This window comes from Plectropomus leopardus, chromosome 22, assembly GCF_026936395.1.
Source record: "Plectropomus leopardus strain MGB_pleo_1.0 chromosome 22, ASM2693639v1, whole genome shotgun sequence".
NCBI lineage: Eukaryota > Metazoa > Chordata > Actinopteri > Perciformes > Serranidae > Plectropomus > Plectropomus leopardus.
The window spans coordinates 15,664,455-15,686,267 of NC_142197.1; the positions used below are offsets into that span (position 1 = coordinate 15,664,455).

General features: G+C 37.2%; 2 protein-coding genes across 2 annotated transcripts; both read left to right on the forward strand.

Moving 5' to 3' along the window:
• The first annotated feature begins 344 nt into the window (after window positions 1-344).
• Window positions 345-8,823, forward strand: pwp1 (PWP1 homolog, endonuclein). Its single transcript, XM_042511397.2, has 15 exons — window positions 345-557; window positions 2,378-2,436; window positions 2,586-2,761; window positions 2,853-2,938; window positions 3,061-3,157; window positions 3,982-4,092; window positions 4,349-4,479; window positions 4,747-4,820; window positions 5,246-5,342; window positions 5,456-5,517; window positions 5,609-5,720; window positions 5,889-5,979; window positions 7,294-7,415; window positions 7,871-7,976; window positions 8,134-8,823. The coding sequence occupies exons 1-15, from the start codon at window positions 492-494 to the stop codon at window positions 8,226-8,228; spliced, it is 1,485 nt and encodes a 494-aa protein (XP_042367331.2). The 5' UTR covers window positions 345-491; the 3' UTR covers window positions 8,229-8,823.
• Window positions 8,824-16,334: 7,511 nt separating this feature from the next.
• On the forward strand, window positions 16,335-20,096 carry mrpl42 (mitochondrial ribosomal protein L42). The gene is made up of 5 exons (XM_088072918.1): window positions 16,335-16,493; window positions 16,892-16,955; window positions 18,684-18,768; window positions 19,540-19,703; window positions 19,964-20,096. The coding sequence occupies exons 1-5, from the start codon at window positions 16,415-16,417 to the stop codon at window positions 20,007-20,009; spliced, it is 438 nt and encodes a 145-aa protein (XP_087929044.1). The 5' UTR covers window positions 16,335-16,414; the 3' UTR covers window positions 20,010-20,096.
• The last annotated feature ends 1,717 nt before the right edge of the window (window positions 20,097-21,813 follow it).

The following is a 21,813-nucleotide window of genomic DNA, read 5'->3' on the forward strand; positions in this document are numbered from 1 at the left end:
ATTATGAATAGCTTAATAAATAACACATTGTACCTCATTACTTTCAAAACACACGAAAAATATCTTTATACTGTAATTTAATTTTTTGTCCACTTTCCTCATCATATAATGTTGAACATCCACCCAAAATTTAAGTGAAAGATTGTTTCCTTAACGGAAACTGTTGAAGTGACTTTAGGAAGACAAATCTCAGGCATTCTCAAAATAAAGCTGCTTGTAGTTATAACAATGTACTATAACAATGTACTATAACAATGGACACACTACTGAAATTTAGAGAGAAAAAATGTAACTAGTTGTTGTCCTCGACTACATTTTTGATCAGGCAAACTTCAGCGCTCTCTGGACGTCATCTAGATGCGTCACAGGACCCATGTATCTCACGTGTACGCCCACTGTGTGCGTGCCTGGGGTGGACCAGTTTTTGACAACCGGTTCAAGTTTGTAGATTTTATTGTTTTTGATCAATAAACCAACAAAGTTTCTCCAAAATGAGTTCCCAGATTACCTGTGTCGGCTGGGTGGGTAGAGGCGTTGCCAAGGAAACCCCGGACAAAGTAAGTAACAGCTAGCTAGCGTTAGCCGACTCAGGGCTAATTTGTCAACATGGCAGGTTCACTAACACTGTTACACTGATTTAAATTACCTGACTTCTAAGGCTTTTTGCTTTAATTTACAATGTTAGGAGGCTTTACTGATCATGTGTCACTTTAATCTGTCATAACAAAAACTGACGTTACGTGTCATGTAACTCATTTTGTAGCAGTAGTAGCATTAGTGTAGCTAGCTAAATATCAGAACAATTGACATTTTAATGTAAAATAAATTATTAGCTGGGGCTATTATTTGCTTAAATCATTGAATTCATCAAACTTATATTTGGGACAGACGTCGATATGGGACGGCTTTTAGCTCCAAAACTGTTAAACTCATATTGGACATATTAGCTTTTTTTCTCCAAAAACATGGAAAGAAGGTGATGAATAACAAAAGAAGAAATCATCCAGAAGTTAGCTAGAAATCTGTGAATAGTAGAAAAATATTCCTGAAAGTTTGCCAATCTTTTTTAAAAAACAACAAATTATCCAAAATAAAACAAAAAATAAGAGGTGAGAGATGACCTAAAAAGGCTTAAACATTATAATGCAACATCTAAAATAATTTAATATATACAATTATGAATATAGTTTACTGGACACTTTTCCCTTGCATTTTGAAAAATAGTCTTTTACGTCTACTAATCTTTTCTTGCATCTCTCTTGTTTACTATGCCAGTATTACTGTATGTTTTGGTTCTCGTGGTGTCAGTAAAATTAACTGAAGGATTGACTTAACTGTGGAGCATCTTACAAAACTAACATTGTGAGTAGTATGTCCATATTGACAAAATTAAAAACATATACATATTATGTGCACGATCAAAGCAGCTAACTAACATTATCTCCAGCAGGTAGCCAACAACAATTCTTATACATCCAAAGAACTTATAAAAATGAACTGCATGGTAATCCTTTGATTGAGACCTTATTTGTCCAAATGTGTAGCTATACTGGGCTAGTAAAACGCACTGGGTGTCTTATGGGATTAGGCTTTTATTTGAAGTTTTACACTTGTCAATATTACAAGTGGTAAAATTGATACAAGTGGCAAAAGAAATGTTGTAGACGTAGAAGAAATCAAAACATGTAATAAATAACATTGTTACTGTACAACTGATGCTGGTATCTCAGAAATGTGTTAAAATATACTATTAAACCTGCGAAAAACAAAAAACATTTTAGTTTTGATATGAAGATTACTCTTTTATTAACTTGATAGAAAAATGTAGAAAATGGGAAATTTGACAAAAACATGAAGTAATTTTTCTTACTGACAGTATTGCCGTTGACATTTTGATAGACAATGATCATCTTTAATTCCTCAGGAGAAATAGAGCTTATTGTTTACAGTTTGGCCTGCTGAGTGTATATCTGATTGAAGAGGCCCAGGCTAACTTGCTGTATTAATAGATTTACTTAATAGCTAGGAAGCTTTTAGATCTCACTGTGTAAAGCTTAATTTATAATTTATTAACCCTGGTGCACAGAATTCAGTTAATTTTAAAAACAGGTAATCGTAACAGGGTAAAAGGCTTTCTAAATAAAAATGAAATGTCAAATTTTTCTTATCTCACCTAATACTCGTAGTTTTTCCATTTTTACTATTACTTTGTATTTAGAGACTTAAAGGAGATTATTTAGTATTAATAATAATCTTTATTTATGCAGCATTTTCAACCTTAAGCACAATGTGCTTTGCACATTGAAATATTTACAGAATAAAAATGAAATATCAGAAATATACATTGTTTAAGCCCCATTTTTTAATTGCATTTCAGGTTGAGTTGAGCCAAGAGGAGTTGCAGCGCATCATTACTGAAGCAAAAGAGGACCTGGGGTATGTTGAAATAAAACGCACATAACTGCAGAGATTGAGTCTCTGACTGTTAAAATGTATAAATGGAATTAAAACGTTACAGTTCTCCCTCAATCTGCTGAAGCTGCGGTCATGTTTCTTTGTTTCTTTTATCTACTCTGCTGATTCAGGGAGCTAGCAGCCGAGGATGAAGAAGACGATGATGAAGGCATCGCATGTGAAGAGAATCCCGACACTAATACAGCGGACGTTGCTGGAGCTCCAAAAGCAGTGAATGAAGATGGAAATGAGGAGGAGGATGAGCTTGCAGAGTACGGCCTGGATAAATATGATGAAGAGGATATAGGTGAGCAAAGAGGTGTTGAAGTACAGTTTGTGTGTACAGACGAATTTCTGCTTTTTCTGTCTGAACACAAGTTTTTCTGTCTTCATCGTAGCGACGGCGAGTCTCGGAGACAGTCTGGCTGGGCTCACAGTGTTCAGCTCTAATGAGGAGGATCCTTACGTAACTCTCAAAGACACGGTGAGCACCCTCCATCACAAGCATGCAAAAGTTGTATTCTAGTGCAGGAACGTCATCAAACCTGCAAAAAAAGTTATAAATTCAAGCTCTGATGTCAAATTCCTCTTTGCTCTTCTCTCTAGGACCAATATGAGCGAGACGACTTCCAAATCAAGCCCAGTGACAATCTCATCCTGGCAGGCAGAGCAGAGAAGGACTGCTGCAACTTGGAGATCCACGGTAAATCTCTTCATATGCGACACGACGAGATAACAACCAGTATTATAAACACACAGGAAAATACCTTCTTTTGTTGTGACACTGTTGCTACAGCTGAATTAATAAGCTACATTTTAAAGGATAACTTAGATATTTTTTCACAAATATACCTCTTAATAAGAGTAAGATCAAATATTTAACCAGAAACAGCCCAAAAACTACTTTTGTCTCTCGCACCAGTCTCCATTCAAATAAACAGTCATTTTAACACATACAGAGCCAACTTATTTTTGTATCTAACTGGCTGAATTAAGGGTTAACTTCAACTAAACCAGAGCTGCGATCGTTGCAACAGAGTATAAGTGAACCAAAAGGGCATTTTCAAGTTTTATTTTGCTTCTTTTGACTTTGAATGAAGTGCGTTATATGATAATTAAATTACTGTATATTTAAATGGAGTCTGGTAGGTGTGGCGATGGCGAATTCAGTGGTTTTTCTGGTAAAACAAAAAGGTTTACTCTTTAACAAAAAGGTTTACTCTCTATAGGGCTGCTTTCTATAACGTAGTCAGACACTTGGAATAGTAATTGGGCCTGTCAGCAACAAAAACGAGGACTTTTATTAGACTACGCTGCAGGAGCAAACATGCCCTTATTGTAACCTGCTGTCTGCAGCTCCCTTGCTCAATACTGAACCAATTTCAAAAACCATTGCTCCCATTACTCTCTTAGACACAGAAATATGGGAAAATAGGCCCCAGGTTGAAAAAACAGAACTTACCCTTTAATGTGATAATTGATAGAGAATTCTCAAACATGTACTCAACACCAGATCTTACTTTACAGTTTATAACTCCGAGGAGGACTCTCTGTATGTTCATCATGATATTCTGCTGCCAGCTTACCCGCTGTGTATAGAGTGGCTGAACTTTGACCCCAGTCCCGGAGAAGGACCCGGTAAGAAAATGAAGTTTTGCTCTGACAAATCTATAAAAAACATTATTTTAATCTTCAAAGCAGGCTCAAGTTTGTAGTAACTTTATACTGACATTCACTTTAACAGTAATGAATTTCTAACTAATTTCTAATTGTTCTCAGAATTACATTTCACTTTAAGATAACAGAAAACTAAGAGGTATCATAGTAAGTCTATGAAATATGCACACGCCACTGCACTCCCCCGACCTTGCTCTGCTCTGTGTCCGTTCTGCAGGGAACTACGCCGCTGTGGGCAACATGACTCCTCAGATCGATGTGTGGGACCTGGATGTCGTGGACTGCTTAGAGCCGGCCTTCTCCCTAGGTAGCAAAAAGGCCTCAAAGAAGAAAAAGAAGAGCAAGAAGGTACAAGTTTATTCTCACAAAAACCTCTGCACAGTGGGAGTGGAGTCTGGTAAAATTAGTGAGAGGTGAAACTGAGTCAGGTGAAGAAATAGAGTTTATTGTCTGATAATAGACATGATTAGAAATAGAATGATTTTCATGTTTTTTTTCTTAATGTGTAAAATAATTTTTAGACATTTTGGCACCGTTCTTGCTTCCTTGATGATGCTTCCTTGCATTATTCCCTGCTCTGTTTAACATATCGCTGCCTGTTATCGTTGATGGCAGGGGGCAGCAGCAGCAGAGCCTGTTGAGGGACACACAGACGCAGTACTGGATTTATCCTGGAACAAACTCGTCAGGTCAGTACTTGAAGCTGATCCATCCCTCGTGTTGTCCTCAGGGTCATTCTGACCCCAAATGAAATCTTTTGCCGTCAAAATATGTTTTTTAAACTTATGTAAACAAGGTCTATTGGCTCTTAATTCCAAAACAAAGGGAAAAATGTGTGGTAATGGGTTAGACTGAAGACCAAAGGTGTAACACAGAATTAATTCAGTAGTAGTTGATATAATTTATACATGCTTTAAATAACAGTCAAAACAGGGCGCGGTCAAAATGACCCCAGAGGACAAAAGGTGTATGGCATTTGGGAGGACATTACGAGGGTAACTGAAAAAATGCTTGTCAAATGTACATAGTTATATAGGTAATGTCTAACTCTTGATGTTTATGTACCTTCACTTCATCCTTAATCCTTAAAACAAATCTACCTTCTCTTAATTAGAAATGTGTTGGCCAGTGGATCAGCAGATGAAACCGTTATTTTGTGGGATCTGAGTCAAGGCAAACCAGCCACAACTCTGCGCAGGCACACTGACAAGGTATTCAGTGAGAAAAAGTGTTACACTCAAAGTTATTCACACTGTAAATCTGCTCTTACACCCCCAAAATTTGCAGTTTAAGCTTCTGGAAAACAAAATTTCTTGTTTTTCAGGTTCAGACGTTAACGTTCCACCCCTTTGAAGCGCAGACTCTGATATCAGGATCATACGATAAGTAAGTGTCATCTAGTATTTTAATCAGTTCATAGCATAAAGTGAAAGGGGATTTTTTGGTAAGTTTAGACACAAACTTTTTTTCTTTTCAGGACAGCTGTCCTCTATGACTGCCGTAGTCCAGACAACAGCAATCGGACCTGGAGGTTTAGTGGTCAAGTGGAGCGTCTGACGTGGAACCACTTTTCACCGTGCAACTTCCTGGTAGGTGATATTTTAAAGGAAAGAACACACATTTCTTTAAAAAAAACTAACAATTATAAATATAGCTGGCGTGTTTGTTAGTCATTGTGCAATAAAGCTTGTTTATCCATCTTTTGCTATTTCCTTCACAAGCTCAGTGGCTGATTTCAGTTCGTGGTTTTGTTTCAGGCCAGCACAGAGGACGGATTTATCTACTGTCTGGACGCTCGCTCGGATAAACCTGTTTTCACACTGAGGGCTCACGACGGAGAGGTTTCGGGTAGGTAGATGTTGGCATGTGCAATCACAGAAGAATAGTGGTTAACCTCTTTTCTCCATTTTTGGCTGTATCAGTGCAGCGTGTGTTCGTCATTTAAACAGCACGAATGATTTGGCACTTGTTGTTCGGCACTGTGCAGCGAGACTGTTGGTCATGAGTCACATTGGAAACCAAGCCAGGAATCTTGGTGTAATCATGGATTCTGACCTAAATTTTAACAGCAAAAACAGTCTACTACCACCTTAAAAAAAAACACGAAACAAATTGCTTTTCTAAAAACCCAATTTCATGTTCATGTTTTGATACGATGCGATGTATTTTGATTATACTGCAATTCTGTTTTCATTAAACTAAATTGACATAGTTTTTACAGTCCATTTTCAGTAGATTTTAAAAATAGATTTATTATTATTTGGATTTATTTTTTATTTTGTATGCTGTTTGTTTATTTGTTTATTTCCTGAAATTACTTTTATTTCAATTATTTGAATTTAATAGCATTAACCGTTTGTTTTTTTACCATATATTTTATACCATATTTTTATTTGTAACTTTTTTTTTTCTTAATTTTTATTTGTTAACTGCATAAAGTTACTTTTATTTCTATAAATTTATTTTATATTACATTGACTCTTGCCCTTTTTACAATGCAAAATACTGGGAAATGTTTTTTTTTAAATAAATTGATGCCATGGGCTGTAGGAACCCTGCAAAAGATTGGCTAAAAACATTATTATTTACTGAGGCTTTCCATAAACTAGATACATAACTTATTTTTAATTGAAGTATTTATGCGGTTGCCCTTGCTTCTTGTACGTATTGTTTTTAAGCCTTTTTAAAACCATCTTTAATAACTTGCTTGCTTTATCTCGCCTATTGTTTTTGATTATTTTGATTGTTTTTCAATGTTTTCATATATTTAATGTCTTTCTTTTGCCCCTGTAAAGCACTTTGAATAGCCCTGTGACCGAACAGTGCTGTATAAATAAACTTGGGTCACCTTGGAAGGATGAAATTATGGGTTAGCATTGTGAGGACATGCCAGAGAAACACGGGAAAACTTGTGGCTGCTTTATTTTTAGTTCAGTGAGCAGCACCCAGTCCAGCCAGCAGGGGCCCTTCCTCTTACGTGCTTTCCACCATATAATCTGCATTCAAGTGTATTCTGAGGGAGAAATCTTAAATACACCTGAACCTGTGAAATTTTCTCATGCTTTGCTTCCAGGTTTACTTCATGGTGGAATTAATGAGTTTTAAAGGCACGTGGACTGTACAGTGAAATATGATGTCTAATCTTTGTCAACATTTCTGCAGGTTTGGACCTCAGCAGCCAGATTAAAGGATGCCTGGTGACCTCATCAGCCGACAAACATGTTAAGATTTGGGACATTTTGGGCAACAAGCCCAACCTGGTGCACTCACGGGATATGAAAATGGTAATAACTTGGATATTCAGCATTTACATTTCATATTCATTCACACAAATATTCTGTAGAGGTGTTTGCCATGTTAAAGTCATGTGTTTGTGGCTGTTAATCCTTTGAAATCAGATTTTTATTTGCAGGATTTCTTTCCAAAAGAAACATAGAAAGAAGGCGACGTGAAAAAGTGAAAAAAAAAAACAAAACAAGAAAATGACCTCAAGAAAATGTAAAGAATATTTTTCTGAAACCTAATTTTAAATATATAATGAAGAGAACTATAACTAATTATATGGTCACCCTTTACTTATTTTTTATAGTTATAGGATTTTTTTTTTTTTTTGCCAAGTTACTCATTGTTTTTTTTTCCTGATTCTGAACGAAATCAAACCAACTTTCTCAAGTTTCAGAGCTTGTGAAAAGTGTCTGGATGCAGCAAAAGAAAACTGATTCTTTCCCACTGTGAACAGGGTGTTCTGTTTTGCGCGTCATGTTGCCCGGATCTGCCTTTTGTCTACGCCTTTGGGGGACAGAGGGATGGCTTACGTGTTTGGGATATAAGTGATGTTGCAGCAGGTATAGTTTCTTTCTTTCTTTTGTCCTTTACATTTCACACTTGACATCACACAAGTTGTGCTGTTCATTTAAAACATATTAAAAGTGAAATAATTTTCAAAACAGCCCACAAATGGCCTTTATTTATAAAATCAGTTGTTAAATTGTTTGACTTTAGTGGCTGAGGTGTTTGGCAGTCGAGAGCGCTTGGTGGCGAACATGGGATCACAGGCATCCAGCGCTGCAGCTACAGCAGAGATGGAAGTCTCCTAGTCACGCTGAGGATGAACAACTTGTAAACATGAATAAACTGAGCATCCCTGGAAAGACATCAAGCCTTGGCACTTGTTGCTGTTTTCCTCGTAGTGCAGTAGTTCACGGGGAAAAGGATTGCAATAATAGAAGCTGCGTTCTTGAAGGATTTCAAATGATGGCCAGGGTGCAAACTGGACCAGAAAACACCTGAAAAACTCGTTCAGCTTGTCTCTGCTCTCTGCAGAGTTAACAATACACTCAAAGATCCACGAGGAAAAGACAAAAAAATGTTTGTAATACTAGTGAATATTTCCATCAATTTATTTTGGATTGTTAGGTGGAAGCAGTGATATTTGAATGACTGTTTTTATATCACTTTGAGATCTCATTCAGTTTGCATTTCTTTGTACATTTACAAATGTAATATGCTTCTAAAACTATTTTCACATGAAAATTTAAAATGGTCATCTTGCAATACCTGGGTTTCCTGGTAATAATGATTTGTAAAAAATGAAATATGAAAAGAAGCCTGTCCATTCACATCTGGCCAAAGTATTGAAAAAAATGCTGCATATGCAATAAATAAATAAATACAGTTTATAAAATGTGTAAATATTATTAATCTTTGGAATCTGCAAACATCATACAGTCTGCGTGGTCAGAGCACATGATGCACAACATACATGAAAACTCTGTCTAAAATAGATTAAACATTAAAATTGATAAACACAATTAAGTAGGGAGAGCTGCAGATATGACACGCTCCTCTTAGATATTTGCACACTTCTGTCTTACTAATTATCAACAGCGATTGAATCATTATAGTAGATTATTAGTATATTAACCAATATTGTTCCTTCTTTCACTAAGAGTACAGGTGGAATCTCACCATTTGCCATTATGTATGCCATTTCAAAAATTACCATGTAAATCTATATAAAGGACTGGTCTTTTGACCATCTCAGTGGACACATGACATTCATTTACTTGTACAACCCTGCAAAAATAAGTGGACAAAACTGTCAAAGCAAATAAAAGATATGAGTATTTGAATTTTAACAGACATGGAATAATTAACGATGAAATTTAAACACCTATGATGTTATGCCATTGAAATATTTTACTTTCAAAACTGTTTCTTAACTGACATTTTCTGAATTACACTTTTTAAAAATGAAATTTCTGATTTGCAGTTTCAAAAGCTGAATCTTATATATAGTTTCACAAATTTAGATCCAAAGATTCAAGTTTTAGGATTTTAAAAAAAAAAAAAAAGGGATTAAGGTTGCTCAAATTTGAGTGGTCAAACTTCAATCTGTAAATTCAAGTGAAATTTTTGGGAAAAAAAATCATTAGAACATCAATCATATTCATTTGGTAAAATTCAGATACAAAACCTAAAGTCGAAACATTTGAAAAAACAATATCCAGGCAATTTAGCTTGAATGCAATTGAACCGGCTTCTGGCCTATTGGAGCACTGTCTGTTGATCATGTGATCCAACACAGCGATCAAAAAAAACCCAAGCCAAAATGACAGTGTTTCAGTGAATCATCCAGTTTATACTTTTTATGTACATTGGATTGTAACTACACATTGTTGAAAAAACACAAGAACACTCCCTGAAAAAGGAGACAGGACATATCTGACTGTTAACTATGTAACAGCATGCCAAAAGCTGATCAACGTTGTTTGTGTGTGTGTGTGTGTGTGTGTGTGTGTGTGTGTGTGTGAAAACATGCAAAATGTGTCTTTTTCCATTTTCTGCTTTTTTGTTTATTCATTTACTTATTTGTATAAGAAAAACTTGTTTGTTTTTCTACCCTTTTTCATTTTTTATGTATTAATGTAATTTGTATCTCAATTTACATATTTATTTTTAATTATGTGCAAGTGTAAGTGTGTGTGTATATATATATACACACGCGCCAAACAAATGCATAAACACACACGTGTGTGTGTGTTTGTGTGTGTTTTGTTTATCTCCATGGAAACGTTGCATTCTGAAGATTAAAGTGAAATAGAATGGAATGTTATGCTTTATATCAAAGCCAAATAGAATGGAATCCTTTGTGACATAACAGTGACATCATCAAATGGAGGTCTATAAATACCAGACCAGTTCAGGCTGTTAGATCATTTTGTAGCTTCTAGTCGGTGACGCCAGCAGCTAGAGACCTCCTCACCCAATACTTATATAGCTTATAACTTATAACTCTCAGAGAAACCTTCCTTGGCAAACAGAGGCAGACCACTGAAAGAAAAACATCCATTCAGTTAGACAATTTTCTCCTGAAACATCATTACTAAGAGACTAATCTTACCAGCCAAAGAAAATGTCAACAGAACAGGTCTTTAGAAGCAGGAGGAGGATGGCCAGACAGCAGATCATGGATCCGTATAGCTATAGGGAGCTAGAAAGACATCGCCAGGACAGAAAGCAGGAAGAGTATAGCTATACTTACTCGCCTCTTCAAGAATTGGAAGCCATCAAAGCACAGTTGGCTAAGCAGAAGGCCTCAAAAGAAATGTACGTCAACAGGGAAAAGGCCAGAAGAAGAGAGCTAGAGAGGGTTCGTAAGTGTGCTGATCCAAAGACAAATCACACTTACAACATGGCTGTTCAGGTGAGGGACGCTATTCGGGAGAAAAAGAGGAAAGTTCTTCAGAAGGATTATGAACAGCTGCAAGTGGCTCACCTTATCAGCCTTGCGACACATCCAGTTGAGCTGGGGGTGGAGAGGGAGAAGAACAGGCTTCTCCAAGAAGAAATACAGAAGCTCAGACTTGCACACCAATACGCCACTCTGAAGTATGAAAATGAGCTCCATACTGTCAGACAGCAGGCTGAATGTCTTCAGCGTGAGCTTGACAGAGAAGTCAAGTCTCACGCAGACAGGGTGTCAGCTGACCTTACACTGATACATGATCTGAAGGCTGGGCAGGAAGCTCTCCGTAAACAGATGACGGAGAAGATTGCCATTTGCCAACAGAACAGTGTGTCAAGTGAAAGGCAAGCACAAGAGCACCTGATTTCTCAGCTCAACGTCCAGTGCGAATTGAACAATCAAATGAGGTCTCAGGTACAACAGTTGTTGGCAGAGCTCCATGTGGCTCAAAATGCTAGGGCTGAGCAGGATGCCCTCTGCCAAAGAATGGCAGAGGAAATTCAAATCCTTCAGCAAGATGCCATCCTAAAGCAGATCTCTTTTCAGAGAGAGATGGCTCATGTGACATCTCAGTTGAACAGCCAAATTGCATTCAACAACACGCTCCCAACTGAGCTGAAGGCTGAGAGAGAGAGCAATACTTGTGACCCCAGAAAAATCGCCGGATGTAGGAAGGTGCTTCTCCATCCTCAGCATGGACACACTTTTGAGCCCCAGCAGACAGCTGAAGTCTCTGTTGAGGTGTCCATTAGAGTGATTGAACCATCACAACAGGATGATGGGCCATCCACACAGGAGTCTGGCCCAAATGGACCATTTACCGAGCCCCTGAAGACACATGAAGTGTCAGGAAAGGTGCTCCAAATAGATCATGGGCCATCCACACAGGACTGTGACCCAAATGGACCAACTTTGGAACCCCTAGAGACGGTGGCTGTCTCTAAGGAGACAAAAAATCAGAACTCCATTTGGAAAAAGACCCGCCACTATCTTGGGTTAAAAAAACCCAAATGGAAGAGGCCCCACAATTAACTAACCCAAACCCCCATACCTCCTATCCCCTTCCCCCCTCCCTCCTTCCCCCACATAGCAAGCCAAAAATGTCTGCTGGAAAAAATGTCTACTCATGAAAGGAGGGGCATGGTGGTGCAGTGGTGAGCACTGTCACCTCACAGAAAGAACCTGCTGGTCCATTTCGGTGTGGAGTTTGGATGTTCTCCCCATGCCCTTTTCTCTCACTTGCCCAAAGACGTGTAGATTAGACAAATTGGCTACTATTTTATTAATATAGAGTTTGGCAACCGACATTATCACACAGCGCATGGTTGGCGTTGTTGAATAGCTGACAGGTAATAGGTAAAAGGTAGCAGTATTGGTCAGTTAATGCTCACTTTTTCACTCAGTGTGCTGAAAAGCAGTTCAAAAGACAGTGGGTTGTACAGGGAAAAATGTTTACTCGATGCAAAAAAAACCCTGTTACACTGAGAAGATTAACTTTATCAGGGGAGTAGATCCCTATAAAGTACCAAAAGAAGAGTGGCTTCGTGACCTGGACGCCTTGCCTCCCCCTCAGTACCTGTGGAGTGGCAGACCGGGGTGGTGGTCCCCATTTTCAAAATGGGGGACCAGAGGGTATGCTCCAATTACTGGGGTATCACACTGCTCAGCCTCCCAGGGAAAGTCCTCTACAAGGTGCTGGAAAGGAGGCTCCGTCCAAATGTCAGACCCTCGGATTTAGGAGGAACAATGCAAATTCTGCCTGGGCCGTGGAACAGTGGATCAGCTCTTCACCCTAGCGAGGCTGCTGGAGGGGTCATGGGAGTTTGCTCATCCGGTCTACATGTGCTTTGTGGACTTGGAGAAGGCCTATGACTGCATCCCTCGGGGAGTCCTGTTGGGGGTACTGCGGGAGTACAGGGTACCGGGGTCGCGTCTGCGAGCCATTCGGTTCCTGTATAACCAAAGTAGGAGCTGTGTCCACATACTTGGTGTGAAGTTCCCAGTTTGTTTGGCCTCCACCAGGGTTGTCCCTTGTCTCCAATCCTGTTTGTGATTTTCATGGACAGGATTTCAAGGCGCAGCCTGGGGTCGGAAGGGGTCCGGTTTGGGGTCATCAGAACTGGGTCTCTGCTTTTTGCAGATGACGTGGTTCTGTTGGTGCCATCACACCGTGATCTTAAGCATTCACTGGGTGGTTTGCAGCCGAGTGTGAAGCGGTCTGGATTTGAGTCAGCACCTCCAAATCGGAAGGGGCCAGCTGAGGTGGTTCGGGCATCTGATCAGGATGCCTCCTGGATGCCTCCTGCTGGAGGAACTCACAAAGCCATTTTTCTTTTGGTATTCCATAGGGATTTATTCTTCTGATAAAGTTAATCTTCTCAATGTAACGTTTTTTGCGCTGGGTAAAAGTTCTTCTCTGTTTTACTGTCTTTTGAACTACTGAAAAATGAGCATAAAATAACCAGTACTACTACATGTTACCTATTACCTGTTAGCTATTCATTTGCCGGGTGGCCACACAATATGGCGGTCCCAACCGTTCCAACCCGAACAACACCAGCAATGCACTGCGAGATGACATCATGTTTCCAAGCTCTATACTGGAGGGGCATGGTGGTGCAGTGGTGAGCACTGTCACCTCACAGAAAGAACCTGCTGACCGGCTGGTGCCTTTTTGTGTGGAGTTTGTATGTTCTCCCCATGTCCCTGTGGGTTTACTCCGGGAGCTCCGGTTTCCTCCCACCCGTCCAAAGACATGCAGATTGGATTAATTGGCCACTTTAAATTGCCCATATGCATACATTTTACAAAAAATTTGAATAAAATTAGAAAATATAAAATTTGCAATTTCTGCGTATAAAGTTGGATTTATTAGTTGTTAGTGGATGTACAGTCAAGTTTTTAGAGACTTGAAAGCAGTTCTTAAAGTTGTATTCATGTCGTTACAGAGTAATTCATCATTTTTATGTCTTCAAAATAAGTGTTTCCTGCTTTATTTATCAAAACTATTCTAAGGCTAATAAGCTCTTGATAAAATGAACTAAAACTGAATTAACTGATTAATGCATGGTGTACAAGAAGTTGTGAACTGTGTTTATATACCACACCAAAACATGTTTTCGCAGTTTTTAATAACAGTTTGAAAACAGCATTCAGTGGTCAATACAAAAAATTACAAATGAAAACTAATGACACAGGTATGTAAAAAGCAAAAAAAAATCAAACAACAACCAACAGACAGACAAAAATAAAATAAACACAAGTAGGAACACACACAGGGATTTATCCAACTATTTAAACAACAAAGTTGTAAGACGTGCAGTTCTGACACTTTGAAAGTGGTACATGAGCGCAGTTTCTTTAAAAAAATATATCTTAAATTTCCAAATTATAAATCTATACTTTAGCTAAAATAACGAGGAAATTAATTAGATACTGATCATTCTTGGAGACATTTTAATGTTTGAAATATTTGTAATTAGCTGTTGATAAATTGTGCAAAAAATTCATTAACTGATTTTTTTTTTTTTTACAAGAATTTGAAAAGTGTTTACATTTTTGGAAACCACACATAAATTCTAAAACAAAATTGTATTTTCACGTGGACAATTTTGTGCACAAGCATATTTCCCTACATCATCTGAAGCCACTGGAAGAGTGAGTTATCTGTCCCAGCCGTCCCCAAGTCAGCCAAACCTAAAGAGAAGGCAACTCAGCGGCAAAAAATAAAATTAGAGATGGCAAATTTGAAACTTTGAAACATTGTAATACTTTTAAACCATTGCTTTGAAACATTTGAAACTTGTTCGCTGTACATTGGCATCTGCTGGTAGAAGCTTGCATTGTACCATTTATCATTGTTCTTGTTTTAAGCTTCCTTGTCCTCAGCCCAAAAGCCTCAACAGCTGTCAATCAAGTCAACTGCTAGTTTCTCCAAGTCACACTGAGGATGAACAACTTGTAAACATGAATAAAATGAGCATTCCTGGAAAGACATCAAGCCTGGGCACTTTGTCGTGCAATAAATGATTTGTATAAATGAAACATGAAAAGAAGCCTGTGTATTCACATCTGGCCAAAGTATAAAAATGCTGCATATGCAATTAATATATAAAAAAATAGAGTTTTTAAAATGTGTAAATATTTTAATCTTTGTAATCTGCGAACATCATACAGTCTGCATGGTCATAGCACATGATGCACAGCATACATGATAATTCTGTCTAAAATAGATTTAACATTAAAATTGATAAACACAATTAAGGAGCACTGCAGATATGACACGCTCCTCTTAGATTTCTTGTTTGTAATGGAATTTTGGAGACTGTTCCTTAAAGATTATGACAATCCAAACAGTTTAACCCAATTCACACACCTTTGTCTTACTAGTTATCAACAGTGATTGAATCATTATAGTAGATTATTAGAATAGAATAGAATAGAATAGAATAGAATAGAATATAGTATACCGTTACTGTGTTTTGTGAAAATTAAGGCTGATATAGAAAGTATGCCATTTCAAAAATTGCTATGTATAAAATATTGAGCTTTTGACCATCTCAGTGGATACATGACTGTGATTTACATGTACAGCACATTATTCACCTCTGCAAAATGAGTGGACAAAATTGTCGGAGCAAAAAAAAAAAAAGATATTTGAATTTTAACAGACATGGAATATTAACATTGAAATTTAAACACCTATGATGTTATACCTTTTAAATTTTTTTTGCTTTCAAAACTGTGTATCTTAACTGACACACTGCACTTAAGTGCACTTTTTAAAAATATTTCTTCATTTGCAGTTTCCAAAGCTGAATTTTAATATAGTTTCACTATGTTTAAATTCCAATCTGTAAATTCAAGTGAAATTTTTGGAAAAAAAAAAAAGTATGAAAACATCAATCAAATTTGTTTGCTCCAGTAAATCATCCAGTTTATACTTTTTATGTACATTGGATTGTACCTACACATTGTTGATCCTGTTCTAGGTACCCTGAATGTTGCTATTCGAAAAAAAAAAAAAAATCAACCTAAATATTTAGATCTGTATTTGACCAATTACACTGAAACAACCTGAATCTATTTTTTTAATGGTATCTGAAAAAACATAAGTGTGAAATTGCAAATCTAGAATTGTCTTTTTTTTTTTTCATTTCAAAGGGGTAAATTCAGAACAAATTAATTCTAATACATGGGTTTAAATGTAAAGTATATTAATACAAGCTACATTTATAATAAATGTTTCAATTCAATTAATTTAGAAGTGATTACATTTCAATATGAACTTTTCACTGGCCATAGAAAAATGAAATTACTTTTGTCTTTTATTTGCTTCCATACAAACTCTCAAGTATGTTTGGATCAAATACAGCTATAAAAAAAGATACACACGTAGTGAACAGGTTGTTTAAGCGTATGGTTTATGCGCCACTTGTTATGACTATTGGTCGTCTGAGACGTGGAACCAAAGGTGAGTGAGTAGAGTGCTGCGACGGAACTCTTAAAGTGGTGCACAGTCGAAAATAAGGGAGCATGGCGGCGGGTCGCTTGTGCAAAATACACAGTCTATTAACGCGACTTTCTGCGGGCACCACGCAGCGGCATGCGCAATGTAAGTTCAGTTTTTCGTGTTTTCTTTACTAGGTTTTAGATTGAGGTCGTATCAGTTCACCGTTAATCATCGTTAACGCCAAGGCGGGGGGAATTCAAGCTAACCGAGGCTAACCTTGAGAAAATGTTTTGGCTAGCAGTCGTGTTGTCACCGTCGAAACCGTATTTTCTGTGAATAAAAACAAAAATAATCGTTATCAGTTTTCATGACTTGTTGGTCCTATGTTTGGGTTTTCCGAGAGAGGCGTCAATCCACTATTGACTATTTACAGAGTGTAACATAGATATCATCAACTGTTATGAATGTAATTAATGAATTCCAGCTACGAAGTTAAATGTTTAATTAAAAATGTGTAAATTTCACATTATCTGTGTGTCTCACTTGTTTTTCTGTTGCAGCATGCTTGGTGTCTGTGCGACAGAAGTCCAGTGTCACAGGTCCTTCACCTGACAGCCCTAACTGGTATGTTGATATTAGATATAGGTGAACTGTTGTGTGTGTGTGTGTTTTATTTGATTTAACAGAATTAGACTGATAGAAGTTCAACAATTATGCCCACCTTCCCCTACCAACCCAAGCCCAGCCTCCACAACACCCCTCTACCCCTCTCAATAAATTAATGAATAAATAATTAATAATAGTAATAATAATTTAACATTCATATATAAGAGAAAAAAGCAAACACATCAAAGACAGAAAAAAATAAAAAGGAAGAGAGGGAAAAAAAACAGTTTTCAGCATTGATTATAAGGAGGTTTGCCATATTACATCACAATTTCATTGGAGAGCTAAACAATAACAATAACATACACGGCCACAAATGCTAAATAGATTATAACACACACATTATCAGTTAATAGTACATTAAGCTGTTCTTCTTGCCATAAAATCTGGATGTGGTTGCTAGATGTTAAAAAAGTTCAGATTCTTATACCTTCAGCTGTGGTAGGTTTTATCTAGGTTAACTGTTTGACTTCCAGATTAGTAATTAGCAGTATATGTGGAATCTACTGCAGAAGCTGCAGGCATTGGTTCCTCTGTGCTGTTTCGACGCACTGTTGCAGGACTTTTGTATGTCATATTCTTTACGCGATGTCAGGGCATATCTTAGCTGGTCTTAATTTTTCCAATTTTTAATGGTTCACTTATAGCACATCGTAACATACTTTTTAGTCATCTCTTGTAGTGACTTTTTCGTGTTTTGTATCACTTGCTTTTGAGATGCATATTTCGATTTTGTATTTTTTGTTCAGTGTTGTCCGTCTGTGATTTATGTTTCTGCCTGTCTTGACCAGGACTGTCTTTAAAAAGAGATTCTTAATCTCAAGATGTTTTTCCTGGTTGAATAAAGGCTTTAAAAAAAAGAAATTATGGATCTAATCCACATTTAAACAACTGCAACTATAGTGAAAAATGAAAAGTACCTTTGAGCTAACCACTATCATTACACTAAATGAAAGGTGAAGTTGTAGATTGTGCAAAATTGCACCTTGTTTATCAGAGCTTCTCAGTATTTTGTAGTATTTATTTAAATATTACAGAATGTTAAGCTTAAATATGCTTCATTTTAAATATATACTTGCGATCACGGCAATAAATTCTCAGTATTTTGTTGTATTCTTGTCACAATACTGGAATTTCCAGCTATAATCTAATACTTTGAAAAATAAATACTAATGTTCAATATCATTTTTTGGGCATTTTTTAAAAAATTTACGATAAAAGATAGTGAAAACAGCCATCATGACAACAACAACTTTACTTTTACTTGATTAACAGTGGAGAGCAGCAGAATAACAGAACATAAACAATCAGAGAGAGCAAGAAGGTGCAGCAGGTACAGGTGTATCGATGCTGCAGACGATAAGCCAGACACCATTTCAAATGTTACAATGGATATATAACGGTAAATTGATATTTTTAACAACGCTATTTTGTAGGTCATATTTGGTTTTGCTGTGTAAATCCAGTGCTGTCAGCTTTTGAAGTTATCCATGCGCACCATGTACTTGGCTTGTTGGTGTAAAGTCTGCAAATTATTACAGTGATTGTGAATCACATAAATGCAAAAGAAACATAAAAATGTTTTGAGTATTTATCTAAATGTTACAGAATGTTACTGTTAAACATGCTTCATTGTAAATATATGCTTGTGATCAGGACAATAACTTTCAATTTCCTTGGATTTAGTAATGTGGAAATTGGTGTGACGTCCGATGGGAAAACCATAGTGTGCTACCATCCCACTGTGGACGTTCCCTATGAGCTTACCCAGGTAAGAGTGATTTGTAGCCTCAAATGTCAAAGTGTCAGTTTTCACATGATCTTAATGAGTTTTATTGTTGCACTATTATTATTATTATTATTATTATTATTATTATTAATATTATTATTACATTGCCAACCTCTGTCCTTAAAGACAGTACAATTATTTTTTTAAGATCTGTGCTTTAAAAAAAAAGCCTCCTCATGAAGAAGCGGTCACTGATATTTCACTCCTTAATACTCACTAATTTAAAGAATGCTTATAATGCTTTTGGCACAGAGTGAAGCAACATAGAGCTGCAAACACATTCAGAGTGCTGCAAACACATTCAAAGTGCTATAAAAAATTACTTAGGGGCGCTCGGTGGCTTGGTGGATAGAGCAGGCGTCCCATGTACAGAGCAGGTGGATGAACCATGCAGTGATGTGTCCCGGTTTTTCTAAATAATTCCACCCAAAGTCTGATTAAACCACTTTCCACTGCTGAATGTTTGTCTGTTTGATTATTCAGAGACTTTGGTGCTGTAAGAATAAGCTCCTCTCTATTTTTCTGTCTCTCTCACTGCCCGGCTGTCGGACCGTCAGCTGTTTGATCCATAATGATGACAGCAGAAAGGGTTAATAGAATTTAAAAAAATAACCGACATGAGCAAGGTTACGTTGGTTAGAGGTTTTGAATGTTGGTTTTGATTTTTTTTTCGATAAATTGTCCAGCCCTATTACATCATTTGGAAATCTGTAAGCATGGGGGAACCATGTCCATAACAGTAAATCTTTGCAGCCTATAGAGCGACCAGACCCTGTGAACAGCACAGTCGAGAGCCACGACCAGATTTTAAAGGCCCATCTCAGCAAGGAGGTGCTGAGGGACAAAAAGGGACCAACTATAGAGGAGCTGAGCAAGATGTTTTTCACCACCAAACACCGATGGTATCCAGTAGGACAGTAAGTACACAAATACAAATATAACGTAACAAATAACACGCACAATTTTTTTTTTCAAAAATGTGTCTGTGTATTTAATATGGATATAATGGTAGGCTTAGATAAGTTGGCGCTTGTTGGCTTCTTTTAGTCCTTTTTTGGTTAAAGGGGAATTCAGCAGTAACAGCAGTAAATAACTGTGAAGCAGAGTGCGAGAGCTAAAATAAAATATATCTGATAGATACAGGTCAAAATTAGTTATCCTCTGTCACTATTCACAGGTACCACATGAGGCGCAGAAAAAAGGATCCCCCAAAGGACAGATAGTGGATGAATGAAGTTACAACATTTCAATTGATGTTTGTGTTTCTGTCACAATGATGTATAATAAATTTTAAAATATTGAGAACATTATCATGAGTTTTTGAGTCAGTGCTTCTACAAGCGAAAAATGACATGGCTTTGAAGTCATACATGTATTTTGTTTGGTCAATAGGGATAATGTAATTTTATGATATAAAATTACAAGAAGGACTGTAGTAATAACATGCATATTTGTGAATCTTGATACATTTAAAAAAAATAAAAATAAGGTAATTGTCATCCAGCGGTTCTCAAGGACCTCTGTTCCATCCTGCTGACACCACCTTCTTGGCACACAGCATCAGAGCGCTGGGGATGTTGGCGGGCAGGTGTCAGACGTGTGTAGAGCAAAATAACATAATCAGATGTGTCCAGTGGATGCATCACTAGTAAGTTCACTCTTTCTTTCAGATAATGTGTCGGGAACACAGGACAAATACTTCAACAACATCACATAAGGAGTCTTCTGTGTCAGTTGGTGCAAAGGCTGTAACTGCCCCATTAAAGACATGCTCTGACCAGTTTCACAACAACACTGACCTCCAAATGTCCATCAGAATATATATTATAAAAATTGTAACACAATCTAAAGAAACTTACTTTGAATGGTGGAAAGAAGAAACAAAAAGTCAAAGTAGTTAACAATGTTATCTGGCCTTAAAAAGATGATGAATTGGCAGAATCTCTCTCTACTGTCGAAGAGACAGAAAGCAGCAGATAGATCCTAACCAAGCACAGGCTTAGCTAGTTACCTCGAACTGGCAATCTAAAAAGGAAGACAGAAAAAATCATAGCAACAAAAAGAAAACAAAATATGTGGCCACTGTTCAGCAGGGGAGGGTGAGACAGAGATGTACTTTCACCCAAAATGTAAGACATTCACCAGAATAAGGAACAGTTTTTACAAGCTCAACAATAACCTCAGATCTCTAAGAGCGTAATGACCTGTCAAGATAAAAACACTCCCTGGAGAAGGAGACAGGACATATCTGGTTGTTTACTATGTAACAGCATGCCAAAAGCTGATCAACGCTGTCTGTGTGTGTGTGTGTGTGTGTGTGTGTGTGTGTGTTTGTGTTTGTGTGTGTGAGTGCAAAACATGCAAAATGTGTCTTTTTCCATTTTCTGCTTTTTTGTTTATTATTTACTTATTTGTTTAAGAAAAACATGTTTGTTTTTCTACCCTTGTTCATTTAACATATTTATTTTTAATTATGTGCAAGTGTAAGTGTATATATATATATATATATACACACACACACACACCAAACAAATACATAAACACACACGTGTGTGTGTGTGTGTGTGTGTGTGTGTGTGTTTTGTTTATCTCCATGGAAACGTTGCATTCTGAAGATTAAAGTGAAACAGAATGGAATGTTATGCTTTATATCAAAGCCAAATAGAATGGAATCCTTTGTGACATAACAGTGACATCATCAAATGGAGGTCTATAAATACCAGACCAGTTCAGGCTGTTAGATCATTTTGTAGCTTTTAGTCGGTGACGCCAGCAGCTAGAGACCTCCTCGCTCAATACTTATAACTTATAACTCTCAGAGAAACCTTCCTTAGCAAACAGAGGCAGACCACTGAAAGAAAAACATCCATTCAGTTAGACAATTTTCTCCTGAAACATCATTACTAAGAGACTAATCTTACCAGCCAAAGAAAATGTCAACAGAACAGGTCTTTAGAAGCAGAAGGAGGATGGCCAGACAGCAGGTCATGGATCCGTATAGCTATAGGGAGCTAGAAAGACATCGCC

Bases quoted from the DNA above. Each gene is read 5' to 3' on its own strand.
- pwp1 (XM_042511397.2), top strand. From the start codon at position 492: ATGAGTTCCCAGATTACCTGTGTCGGCTGGGTGGGTAGAGGCGTTGCC. The intron at 558-2,377 runs GTAAGTAACAGC...ATTGCATTTCAG, and splicing joins CCAAGGAAACCCCGGACAAA to GTTGAGTTGAGCCAAGAGGA. The intron at 4,821-5,245 runs GTCAGTACTTGA...TCTCTTAATTAG, and splicing joins TCCTGGAACAAACTCGTCAG to AAATGTGTTGGCCAGTGGAT.
- mrpl42 (XM_088072918.1), top strand. From the start codon at position 16,415: ATGGCGGCGGGTCGCTTGTGCAAAATACACAGTCTATTAACGCGACTT. The intron at 16,494-16,891 runs GTAAGTTCAGTT...TTTCTGTTGCAG, and splicing joins CACGCAGCGGCATGCGCAAT to CATGCTTGGTGTCTGTGCGA. The intron at 16,956-18,683 runs GTATGTTGATAT...CCTTGGATTTAG, and splicing joins TCACCTGACAGCCCTAACTG to TAATGTGGAAATTGGTGTGA.